Genomic DNA, 13,697 nt, shown 5'->3' with positions numbered 1-13,697 from the left:
TTATATTTGGGTTGGGTTAGGTTGGTTTTAACTAAAAAAATCAATCCGAGATCAAATCAACTCGACATTATCTATGTACTTTTGGAATTTTATTTTATACATATAAATGTTTACTTTTATTTCATTTAAAATATTTCTTATACTATTTCAAGTTAAAAACTTAGAATTCGGAATGATCAATAAAGATTATAGTTCATAAATATTGATAATTATAATTAAACTTAAATCAAAATCATATTAATACTAATGCCAAAAGGAAATCAATTCAACACTAAGAATGACATTAATATAGAATATTTATTCTTTAGTCTTACATTGGATTAGACAATTAAAATACATAATTAGATAATCTAATTTTAAGTTTTCTTAAATATTTAGTAATGTAACTAATACTTATTAAACTTATTTTAGAAAGAGTTAGTACTTTTAAACTATGATTATTTTCATTATGACTTTACAATATTTATTTATAAGATGATTTCATTATTATTTTTTATTGATTATTTTTGTGTCCTCAATGCTCATCTCATAATTTGTGTTATTATTTTAAGAAACACCTTAGATAATTGCATTTTGGTTTTGTAGCACAAGTTAATTATATGTTTGTATGCAAACTTTACCGAAAATCTAAAAATCTGGAAAAATCATAAGTTTATTAGTTTTGTTTCATTTATAAATTTTAAAATTCGACACAATGGTTTGGTTTGGTATTTAAAATCTGAACCAACCCGAGGTTGAAAAGCCCGAAAAACTTTGAATTTTATTAGTTTGGTTGATTTATAAATTTAAAAATTTTACACGAATGATTGATTTAATATTTAAAAAATCTGAACCAACTCGATCATGAACACCCCTAATAGTAGGTTAGATAAGATATCTTACTCGGTGCCAAAATCATAATTATCAAAAAACAAATGCCAAAATATAAAGAATTTAAGAGATGTCAACAATATGTAATATATACGTAAAAAATATTTTTATTTAACTATACAATATAATTTTTCGATAAAGGAATATAAAATAGACATCCTTTTAAGTATATGTAGTTTAATATACCTCCATTCTTAATTAGATGTATTAACAAATGAGGCTATTTAAGTAGCCGATGTCCAATTTAATGCAACTCCTCTACATCAACGATTAATTTTTGTCCCAATTTTCATCTCTATAAACTATTGTCAGTATAATTGTACTTCTTGCTATTATTAGTAAAATTATGGCATTTAATGTTGAAACTAATTTTGGACAAGGAAAGGTATTCGGCAGAAAGTTGCACAATTTCCCAATTTTTAGATATAAAAAAGGAGCCAATGTTATTTTCTGTGTAGCTATTGGCCCAACTCAAGTTCCACAATTACCATGGAAGTTAATTTTCAATGAAAAAGAGAGACCATTATTGAGCAATGAAAAATTTGGAATTTATGGTGGAAAGTTTGTCCCTGAGACATTAATATCTTCTTTAACAAAGCTTGATTATGAATTCTACTCTGCTTTGCATGACCCTCAATTTCAGGTTGGTCAAAAATTCTTAGACTTGTATATATTTTCTGTAATGATGTTCAATTGCACATACATAAGAATTTTAATATTTGTGATGGAGTAATTGGGAAAAATTCATTTCGCCAGAAAATTTGGCTAGAATTTGGCGAGAATGGTATATTACCTATATTATTTTATTTTTTTGAATATTTTTACTGTTTTAACTTTAAAACCTTTTAACTAAAAATGGAAAAAGACAAGTTTAATTTAAAATAAAAAAAATATTATACATTTTTTAAATTTTTTAGCCAAATTCGGACCCCTTAATAAAAATCATTTGTGAAGAATCTAATGAAACTCATAGTTTCTTAGGATTATTGAAGTTGTTCCATTGGTCTAATGTATACAAACTTTGAACTATACTTTGAAAAATTCACATATATTTACAGAATTATATATAGCTCCTTCAATTATTACCACTATAAATGATCTCTCTAAGAGTTATTGTACTTTCGCATGTGATTTGTCATATAAGACATGTCTGTTTATTTTGTTCAATTTTATTATACTTAAAGTTAGGGGTGTACAAAATAGAATCGAAACCGAATCAAATCGTTAATCAAGTCAAATCGAAAAAAATTCGACTACTGATTTGTTTGACTTGGTTTGGTATTGGAATGAAAAAAATCGATTATACTTGGGTTGGGTTGGTTTCAATTAAAAAAATCGAAAACCAAACCAACCCGACATTATATATGTAAATTTTAAAATTTTATTTTATACATAAAAATATTTACTTTAATATCATTTTAAAATATTTCTTATACTACTTCATAGTTTATATCTTTTAATATATTATTTCAAGTTTAAAACTTAGAATCCGAAATAGTTCAATAAAAATCATAGTTCATAGATGTTGACAACTATAATAAAACTTAAATCAAAATCGAAGTAATATTAATACAAAATGAAATCAATTCAAAATTAAGAATGACAATAATATTGAATATCTGTTCTTTAGTTTTACATTGGTTTAAACAATTAAAATATAATTTTCTAATTTTAATTTTCCTTAAATATTTACTAATGTAACTAATGATTATTAAGCTTATTTTAGCATGTTTTAGTACTTTAAAATTATGATTATTTTCTTTATGACTTTACAATATTTATTTTATATTATGATTTCATTATTAGGTTTTATTGAATATTTTTGTGTCATCTATACTCATCTCATATTTTGTGTTATTTTTTAATAAATACCATAGATAATTGTGTTTTGATTGGATCAAAGAAATATTTGGAGCACTAATTAACTATATGTTTGTATACAACCTTTATCGAAAAAACCCAAAAATCTGGAAAATTCCGAAGTAAATTAGTTTTATTGATTTATAAATTTAAAAATTTGACATAATGGTTTGGTTTGGTATTCGAAAAATCCGAACCAACCCGAGGTAGAAAAGCTGAAAAATTCAAATTTTATTAGTTTGGTTTGGTTTAAAAATTTAAATTTTTACACGAATGGTTTATTTTGATATTTGAAAAACCCGACCTGACCCATTTATGTACACCCCTATTTTATGTGTTTTTTGTGCGCACCCAAATATAACTAGAGAACATAAATAGCCGGTAAGCCCAGATTAAAAAACATGTTTATGTATCATGTATGAAGTGATGATTAGACTTAATTATTTGAATTTTGAATATAGATGGAGCTTGAAGTGGCATTAAGAGACTATGTAGGCCGTGAAACACCTTTACATTTTGCACAAAGACTCACGGATTATTACAAGAGCATTAATAAGGGGATAGGGCCAGATATATATCTTAAAAGGGAAGATCTCAACCATGGTGGTGCACACAAGATCAACAACGCTATTGCACAAGCGATGTTGGCCAAACGTATCGGCTTCAAAAACGTGGTGGTGTCCACCGGTGCTGGGCAGCACGGTGTCGCCACGGCGGCTGCGTGTGCTAAACTCTCATTGGAGTGCACAATTTTTATGGGAAGCTTAGATATGGGAGGTTTTAACCAAACTAAGCCATTATATAAAGTCATTCCCCAAAATAATATGTTTTTCTAAAATTTTACAAAACTAGTATAAACGTATTCCACAGTAACGTTTTAGGATATATTTTATTTTTTAAAAGTTAATGGCGTCAGATTGATATACGTTACTCACAGTAACGTTTTACTCCTAAAACGTTACTCATAGTAACGTTTTAGGAGTAAAACGTTCCTGAAAATAACGTTTTAGGAGTAAAACGTTACTTACAGTAACGTATGTCAACCTAATGCTGTTAGTTTCTTTTTAAAAAAATATACCCTAAAACGTTACCGTGAAATACGTTTATACTAGTTTTGTAAAATTTTAGAAAAATGTATTACTTTGGTAAATTGTTTTATATAATGGCTTAGTTTGGTTAAAAATTCTAGATATGGAGAGACAACCTTCAAACGTACTGTTGATGAAGAATCTTGGTGCAAAGGTACATCCTTTTTCCACTTCTTGGCCAAGTACGTTGTGTGACATCATGTACTCCCTCCATTTCAATTTATGTGACACATTTCAAATTTCGAAATATAAATAACTCAATTTTTTATTGTAACATTTTCATATATCTTTTAAATATTTTAGATTGTCAATTATTACGACTTATATATATAGTACTTTTCACGTAATTTATGAATGTATAAATTTTATTTCCAAAAAATAAAAAATTTTATGTGAAAATTCTCGATTAAACTTAAACTGTTTGACTCTCGGAAGAAATAAAATATTTCAAATAAATTGAGACATACTGAGTAATTAATCATCTCATTAAGGGGTTTCATGGGAAATTTAGAGTTGTATTGTTTTTAAAATTTAAAATATGGATGTTTGGTCAGATTTCGTTGTGAAACTTTTTATAGTTGAATTGTTTTTAAAAAATGTAAAATATAGATGTTTGGTCAAGTTTCATAGTGAAATTTGAAAAATATAATTTTTGTTTCCAAAATAAAAAAAATGATATTTGAAATTTTCAGTTGGGTTTTTCCATGAATATGAGTTGTCTTTGTTTCTAAAGTGAAAAAAAATGATATTTGAAAAACGATTATATCATTTCTTGTTTACAATTCTTTTATTTATCTTTTTAAACTACTTAAAATCAGATAAATAATATTTTTTCCATCTCAATTTATTTAATAATTTTGGGATTTTGAAATTTAAACAAGTCTATTTTTTATAGTAGATTTTCTTACATCTTTTTAATATTTTAAATTGTCAATTATTATGACTTTATTACTTTTTAGTTTACAAATATAGTTAATTTCATTACAAAAAATTTAAAGATTCTATATTCATAAATTGCCAATTAAATTTAAACTATTTAACTTTCAAAAAAAGAAAAATTTCACATAAATTGAGACAGGAAAAATACTTATTCCTTTGGGGATTTTTCCATGACAAAAACATAATTAATCTACAGGTGAAATCAGTTAAAGGAAGCTTCAAAGATGCTATGTCGGAAGGTATTAGATATTGGGTTAACAATTTGGATAAAACCTACTTCTTAGTAGGTGCAACCATAGGATCTCACCCATGTCCAACAATGATTCGTGAATTTCAAACCATTATTGGAAAAGAGACTAGGAAACAAGCCATGGAGAAGTGGGGTGGCAAACCACATGTGTTGGTGGCTTGTGTTGGGAGTGGCTCTAATGCATTGGGATTGTTTCATGAATTTATACAAGATGACCATGTTAGGCTAATAGGAGTTGAGGCCAGCGGGACTGGTCTTGATTCAGGTTATGATTATGAATTCACATAACTATAATAATTTTTGTCTAGACATTTGTAATATTGTTATGAAAATTTATAAAAAATTTAAATATTCATCTTGTGCAGATCAACACTCGGCAGCTATGGCTAGGGGTCAAGTAGGGGTGTACCATGGTGCCATGAGCTATCTATTACAAGACGAGGAGGGCCAAGTTATCGTACCATACTCTATAAGTGTCGGGTAAGTTTTACTTTTAACACCATAACTTCTACTTAAATGATGTATTTATATTAAAAAATTATTGATTTTACATAAAATATTAAGTTTAGAATTCAATTACTATCACACTTGAAATTATTGTTATAAAAATCAAGAATCATGTCGCCCTTTGTTAATAATATAAAATGATGTGCACTATCAATGTGTATAATAGCTAAAATATTGTTTGTGCAAGTAGATTAGAGTATCCTGGAGTCAGCCCTGAGCTTAGCTTTCTAAAAGACAAGGGACGTATTGAGTTTTCTACCGTTACAGATGAAGAAGCGTTAGAAGGTAATTATCTCAAAACAAAGTGTATATTCTTTATTTTTAAAACTTATATACAAGGAAAGAGCCTTAACTATGTCATCGAATTATCAGAAAAATTTTTTATTTATGTAATTCGTTAAAAGTTTGACTCATTTATATAATTTTTATTTGAGAAAAGACTCATTAATTGCATCACTTGAAATGACGTAGACGAGCAAAATTTTTAACAGTGACATGGATCACCCTTTTCTCAAAGTTCGATGGCATATATGAGCATGTTTCATTTTTTTAAAATGATTGACTAATGACATGGTCAAATCATAATAATTAACCACGTGTAAAAATAGTTCTTTCAAAAGCAAAACTGTTTTTATGGAGTTTACAAATAATGGCATGGATGAGCTTTTTCTCAAACGAAAATGGATGAGCCAAACATTTAACAGATTTTATAAATAAATCTTTTTTTTTCAAAATTCGATGATATATTTAAACTTTTTCCCTCTATGCAATGATAATATAGTCCATTTCACTTTTGTGTTGCAGCATATAAACGATTGTGTAGGCTAGAAGGAATAATTCCAAGTTTAGAAGCTTCTCATGCAATTGCATTTCTTGACAAGCTTTGTTATACTTTAAAGGATGGTGAGAAGGTGATTATAAATTTAAGTGGCCATGGAGAAAAAGATGCTGCATTTGTCTTCAATCATACACCAAACCATGAATAAAATATATCATCAACACCTATTTAAATAAACAATGTAAATATTGTAATGAATAGAAAGCTATCCAAGATATATCATTGCATAGATGGGTCACACAATTAAAGTGACATAAGATATGTATTTGAAATCTTCTTGTTTCTTAGAAAGAGAGAAAATAACATATTTAGGTGAAGTGTCTTTTTTTATTAGTACGTTCGATCTTTAGGCAAGAAATTGAGATTCCCAATCAATGAGATTTGGTGTTCAAATAAAAAACAAATACAAGAATACAAAATACATACTTTTTTTGTTTTCTTCGTTTCAATTTGCTTGACCTATTTTAATTTGACACGAAATTTAAAAAAACTAAGAATGCATTTGAAATTTATGGTATTAAACTAAAGATATATTAACTGCATCAAAATACCCATAATCATGTAATCTTAAACATATCATATAGAAAGTTGGAATAAAAATATTGTTAAAAATGAAAAGAAACATTTTTTTAAACGGACTAAAAAAAAATAGGTCAAATAAGTTGTAGCTTCAGCTTTCAGCTCATGAACAATAGTTGCATAATTGGTGATTTTACTCATTTTTCTTCTATAATTTTTGGTGTTATCTTGTAGTTATTGTTGCTCATTATTTGGCACATCTTTCGAGTCATTTTGGCAAATGCATTTGTTACTTTTGTTGATTATAGTGAGGCTTTTGTTTTATGATTTTTACTCTACAGTTTGAAGAAGTTTTTCACGTAAATTTGATACTCTTCTGACCTTTCTTCTTCATTTTACCATTCTTCCTCATCAATTGATTCATTTGCCCCCTCATCTACTTGTTCTTCCATATCAACTTTTTCTAATATGTGTTCAGTATGCTCTAAATTATTTTCGTTAACTCAATATCCATTTTGTAGTTACCACTTGATATGTCTTCATTGATAACATTCAATTACCCTCAAAACAAATTTGAAGATCAGTAAACGGTCATAGTCAGTAAAACTATTTAACTAAGAGTGGGGTCTAACACCACTAGGAATTTTTGACATAATAGGTAGATTGAGCGCATTTTTTTAACAATCTCTAATACGCTAAGAACATTTTTGAACCTTTTCTAATACACTAAGGATTTTTTTGACTCAATAGGTAGAAGAAAAGGCAAGTTTGACCCAACCGGTGGAAGGAGGGCAATTTTGAATGACTTCTAATACGTCAAGGGCATTATAGACCTTTCCATAATAATTTTTATAAATTTCTCTATCTAGCGGAGACTATGAATTCTTTTTTGTAATGACCCAGACCCGAAAGATAATTTTTGATAATTTTTAATAGTCATTTAACTATAGTTAATTAATTTGTGAATAATTTAGTTATTTTTAATAATAATGGGTCAAGCATAAAATATTAAAATTGATTGGTAGGAATTATTACTTTTAACACATAATTAATTTAGAAAAAAAAATAAAGAGAACGGAAGAAACTTACCTCCGTATAGCGGTGGCTGGCGGTGGAAACGGTTTTCACATTCAGGTAATAGTTAACAAAATATGATTACTTATATTATTATTCTTATTATTATAATAGTGGGGAATGAGAACGAGAGAAAATTGAATTACAAACTAATTAATTATCTAATTTTGCTATAATGTTTTAAAGTTGAGATCCAATCATTGTGTAATTATGACAAATTAATATTTAATTAAATCATGAAATTAATTGAGGGCTAGATCAACTTTTTTTTTCCAGTTGATTTTAAGTAGGAATAATGGTTATGAGTTAATTTTAGTTTTATAATTTTCTTATAGTACACAAGATATGATTTAAGTTTGGACATATTGGTATATAAAATCAAATATTAGGTATATTGTTTGGTATGAACATTGTCAAATTTATATATTTGGAGGAAATTAGACTTAATTCTAGCCTTTAAATTTAGGAGGATGATTTGTAACCTATTGGTTGAAATTAAGATTTAAGAAGCTTATTATAGATGTGAGTGATTTTTTGAGTCTGGGCTAGACCTATAGTAATGTAGGTGTTGTTAATTTCGAAATTTTATTGTGATTATTAATTTTAATATATTGCTTTGAGTTGTAAGTACAAAGAAATGGAAGGCTCAAGTCCTCGAGTGATTGTTCGACTATTTGAGGCAAGTGAATTTCTAAATCCTTGTTATGTGTATGAAATTCGTGTATTTCCTTGTTGTATGTGTTTGAGAATAAAGTGACTTGGTTAAGGGTTGACTTGTCCACATTTACTAATTCTAATAATGAAAAGGGGGTTAAAAGAAAAGGCTATGTTATTAATTGTTTGTGTGTGATGTGTTGAGCATGGTTTAAAAGACTTCGTTGAAGGACATCTTTCTAATAAAAAATAAAAATGGAATTGACCATGGGTAAGGGAAAAAGATGAGATCTCGTACAAATTGTATGACGGAAATTGGTACGAGTACCGGTATTATAACGGGAAAATTTATTACTATAAAATGCGGATTGTAATAGAAGAATGCCTAAGCATGTGACATAAGCTGACATATTATTGAATGCCTAAGCATGTGACATAAGCTGACATATTATTGACTTGATTTATTGTGTGTGATTGTATTCTTTATTGAACCCGTATACTTGTGAAAGCTGAGGTGATTACATATCATTTTGATATTTGATTGAGATGCCCCATCACTTTCATTGGAATCATATTGTTCACATGTATTGACATGAGACTGAGTATAAGTTGTGCACGTGGAGATCGTCCGTGCTAGGATGGTAGCATGTTAATATTATAATTTGATCACGTGGAGATTTTTTTGATTTATAATAGTGCGTTGAGATCGTTCGCACATACATGTGAAGATCGTCTATGTCAGTATATGGACCTCGCGAGTCCACCATGTGTCAAGAACTCTTAATGTATTTCCAAAGAGTATCATGTATATACGATTGAGAGAATACTTTAGTATTATTGGGCATATCATTTCATGCTGTCATATTGCATTCCATCCCATAACATCCTTCATTTTTGATGATTAGTTCTTTTATTGGTGATTGGGAAGTACTTGATATTTGATTACCTCTTAATGAACTTGATCTTGTGTGTTGCTGATATTGTGAGTGTCTTTTTGTGGAGGTTGTAATTGTTGAATATTGAGCTTGTTGTTGAGAATATGTGATTATTAAAACATTGTTGTTGAGATACGTTCTTGTAAATGGTAAACTGTTAGGTTGAGCAGATTTTGTGCCTCTTGTAGTTGTGGAGGTTTCGTTGAGGTGTAAGGTGTACCCGTATTTTATCCCCTTAGCTTGTATTTAAAGGTTTACTTATTGAGTAACGTGTAGGTTTATACTCACCCCTTGCTTCTACAATTTTTGTAGGTTATTAGCCTGAACCTTCGTGATATTTTCTCTTATCCTTGTTTGAGGCTATTGGGGAAGTTTGTGAGATAGATGCTTGTCATTTCAGTAGACCTTCTTACTCCTATTTATGATCTTGTTCTATTCTAGAAATAATGTCAATTCATAATTATATTTTTCTTTTGAGTCAATTGTAATACTTTAGAGACTTGTACACGTGACAACCAGATTATTGGGGTATTTTTTTTTAGTATATTAGTATCAGAGTCCAAGTTCATAGGTCTCACGTGTATACAAGTCGAGTCTAAGTAGAGTCTCAAGGATCGGTACGGAGAAACATATACTTATCTTCTAGAGGACATAATGACTTTTAAGAAAAATCTACACTTCTTGAATCTCTATCGTGCATCATTTATCCGTCTTGATTTGTATCCCTTCATTCATTCTCTCTCACGTATAGTGATGACCGTGTGTGGTTCTTCATGTGAGTAGTTGATCTCGTGTATGGTTTGTATATTAGATTTGGTATTAAGGTGGAAGTAATATAGTTATGGAATGTGTGGTTAGATTTAAAATGTTTAAAAATTTGAAGGGTTTATGTAAGGTTAGTTTCTCTAGTAAAGTGAATAGTACTTGTGTGGTATATAAGATATTTGGAGTGGTTTAACAATTGAAGGTAGAATGATTAAATGGATGGCTATATGATGGACATGTAATTTGGGAAACTACAATTATTAAAGTTATCATAACCTAAATGGGATGCTTAGAAAATGATGAGGATAGATGCACCATTGAGGTTAGAATTTCTACTGCGACTTTATAGATTGTGTGTATATCAAAGAAGGTCATGATACAACTATTATAATAGTATCGATGCTTACTTGGTTAGAATTATGAAGTGTGTTATTTTCTGTATTGACTTGACCTACGAAAGAATACATATAGCTTGGTCTAGATACAGAACTGATTTGGTAATACTTTATCGCTATTCAATGGGAAAAAATGTGTGACCTATTTGGATATGATCTTCAGTAGGTATGATATGTTCTAGTGGTAGATCTCATAAAGTTTTGCAATATGACACCAGTGGTATACGAAAATGGATACATTGATTGTTAATTGTGAACCTAAGTACTTCAAGACTTATCAGTTGTATCACATACTTGCATAATTATATTTTATTTTGCATTCACATTTGAGAAATCAACTAGGTTTTTACTGCATATGTCTGAGAATAAGCAGTATGTATAAGAAATATTTTAGTGGTGAATTCTTGATATGGTATTAATATGTTAGTTGAAACGTGTATTCCGTGGGTTCTAAATGAGGACTAGAGATTTCATCTTAAGGTCCAAGGGAATGAATAGCTACTAGAATGAAAATTTATGGGTAAAGGAAGTCTCAAGAGTATACTCGTGTGAAGGTAATTGAAGACTTTGGTAAGAAAATGCATATAAGATTAAGTTAGTCCTTTGATTTTTGTTGGTATAACTGGATATAAGGTGTCATATATTGATGAAAAAAATTTACTTCATGGAGATGACAATAGCTAGTTGAGCATGATGGCAATAACAGTTCGTAATGAATTTTGATTGAGCTGCAACTATATAATAAGGATTGTTGGTTAAACGAATTTTGTACTGTAATGACGCCATGCGAGTATATAAGGTTGTGATTTGATACTATTTGGTGAGAATCTTAATTGCATGGAAAGTTATAGGAGGTGTTGAGACACCACTTGAATAAAATTTAAAAGAGCTAGAGTCATAAATGGAAGAATTAGTGTAATGTTGCTTGGTCTTTAGAAAGAGGCGATTGAGAATAAAGATACTTACTTTGAGTGCAAAAAAAAAAAATATGCCTTCATATAGTAAAAAACTGAGTTGAGAGATGCATAATTTAGTCTATTTTGCTCTACTTATGGTAATAGTGTAACAGATTCACCATATTGATTAAAAACTATTTAGTAAATTTAAGAAAGGAGTTTACATACGTTCAACTCGAGTGTAATGATAAGTTCTTTTTATGGCTTTGAGTTTGTTGCTAAGTATGGTTGGATTTTAAGTGAAGGATATGATAACATCAATACAAGGGAAATCAATGATACCTAAGATACATGAATTCATAAAATTCTTCTAGGTATGAACTAATATTGATATATAAAGGAATGGGGTTACACGGTTCGATTCAAAAATTCAAGTTTTTTTGGTGATTTTATGTTTATGATAGTATGTTTTATCAAGGTATGGATTGATAAGGTAAGAACTGATCGATCGCATTGAATATAGAACATTTGAAAGGACTTGTACATGATTTAAGTCATAAGGTGTGTTATTTTTGTTTTAAATGAACCTACGGGGTTGATTTAACGCTTTTATTTAGAGTATAAGGTAAAAATGTCAAGAGTTGTTTACTAAAGAATAAGAATGGTGAGCGAAACAACAAGAGGAACAATAGTTTGATGTTTTGAAGAGTTCAAGAAATTTAGAATTTTATGTCATGGGAAAAATTTAAGAATAATGAACAAATAATCACTCGTATAAGCCATTGGTTTGTAGTTGAAAGATTTTTTTTGCCTATGAGTTTAGATATGACTGTGAGATGTGAACTACTTTGGTACAAACATACTAGGAATTTATCATCGACTTTTCTAAATATTGAGTTTTTGTTAGGGTGACAAGCAATGATGTGTGAAAGATTATATGTGATTATGTCGAACTAGATTGTTCAAATTATGATAAATAACTTATTGATGTTCGACAATATGGACATACAATTCTACATGATTAAAGAGGATTTCGATTGACTTTAAACTACCTTGTTGATAGGACGATACAGATTGTTATGATGTGTTAAATAAATGTTTGATGGTGAGTAGAAATTATGAGCTTATAGTATACCGAATTATTAGAGGCACCAAGAATTTCGCAAGTGTTGGTATGAGGTATATGACGATTTTGAATATAAGTTAAAATTTCATATCTGAAAGATTACGTGAAGTTGACATTATAAGTGATTCAATAACTTTATATTGATAGAAAAGTACTTTTAGATTTGAAATTAGTGCTATCAACTTTAAGCAGGACCCATATTTTTCATAAAATGCTTATTTAGAGGGCACCATAGTTTGGAAATTTTAAAGGCGATAATGTGTTGATTAAGAAAGCGTTGATACTATTGACAATTTGAGAGTATGGTATGTTGACATGCAATTTTGAATCTCCCGATAAGAATTAATTCATGAGCTTCTCAACCAATTTAAAATAATTAGTTTCATAAATTTTTAAGAAAAAAATATAAAGTTTGTGTTATTTTGAATGGTTTTGTCATTTCTTACAATTTTTAGATTTTATATATATATATATATATATATTACATAATTATGTATATAATTAGTATATTTATGATTACTCAAAAATTATCTCAAAAGTATTTTAGTTCTAGTAAAATATTTAGACAACTAGTGTGGTTTAAATAATAATTTATAATTTTAGGTTAATTAATTTATAATTGAAATAATTATTTTATTTTATTAAGATTAATAAACTCATTAAGTAATATGTTAATTCATATTATTTAGTTATTAGTGAAATCCTTAAACCCATCGGAAGACCAAATTCTCGGGCCCTTTTTCCAATTTTTCAGCAAACCCAAATTTTGAACCCAATTTCCTGTCCACCCATTTTACTCATTAACCTAGTCTAAGCTCACATTCCATATCCCCAATCCCATTTTCTAGCAGCCCAACCTTTTTTATACCAGATCCAGCCTAATTTTTAACCCGACTCATTTCTTTGACCCAGTCCAAAAGAATGCCTAGAAGGTCTTCAGCTTTTTCAAAAGCTTCTCATTCACAACACAACTTCGACCCC

The 13,697-nt window shown here is 28.7% G+C and overlaps 1 protein-coding gene across 1 annotated transcript; it reads left to right on the top strand.

The window, feature by feature from the left end:
• Nucleotides 1-1,216: 1,216 nt before the first annotated feature.
• On the top strand, nt 1,217-6,581 carry LOC107002037 (tryptophan synthase beta chain 1-like). The gene is made up of 7 exons (XM_015199964.2): nt 1,217-1,513; nt 3,192-3,507; nt 3,920-3,972; nt 4,954-5,272; nt 5,373-5,487; nt 5,705-5,799; nt 6,319-6,581. Exons 1-7 carry the CDS (start codon nt 1,217-1,219, stop codon nt 6,498-6,500), a joined length of 1,377 nt encoding a protein of 458 aa, XP_015055450.1. The 3' UTR covers nt 6,501-6,581.
• Nucleotides 6,582-13,697: the final 7,116 nt, after the last annotated feature.

This window comes from Solanum pennellii, chromosome 10 (assembly GCF_001406875.1).
Source record: "Solanum pennellii chromosome 10, SPENNV200".
Taxonomy (NCBI): Eukaryota; Viridiplantae; Streptophyta; class Magnoliopsida; order Solanales; family Solanaceae; genus Solanum; species Solanum pennellii.
The sequence above is the reverse complement of the archived record's forward strand: the minus strand, read 5'-3'. Positions and strand labels throughout refer to the sequence as shown.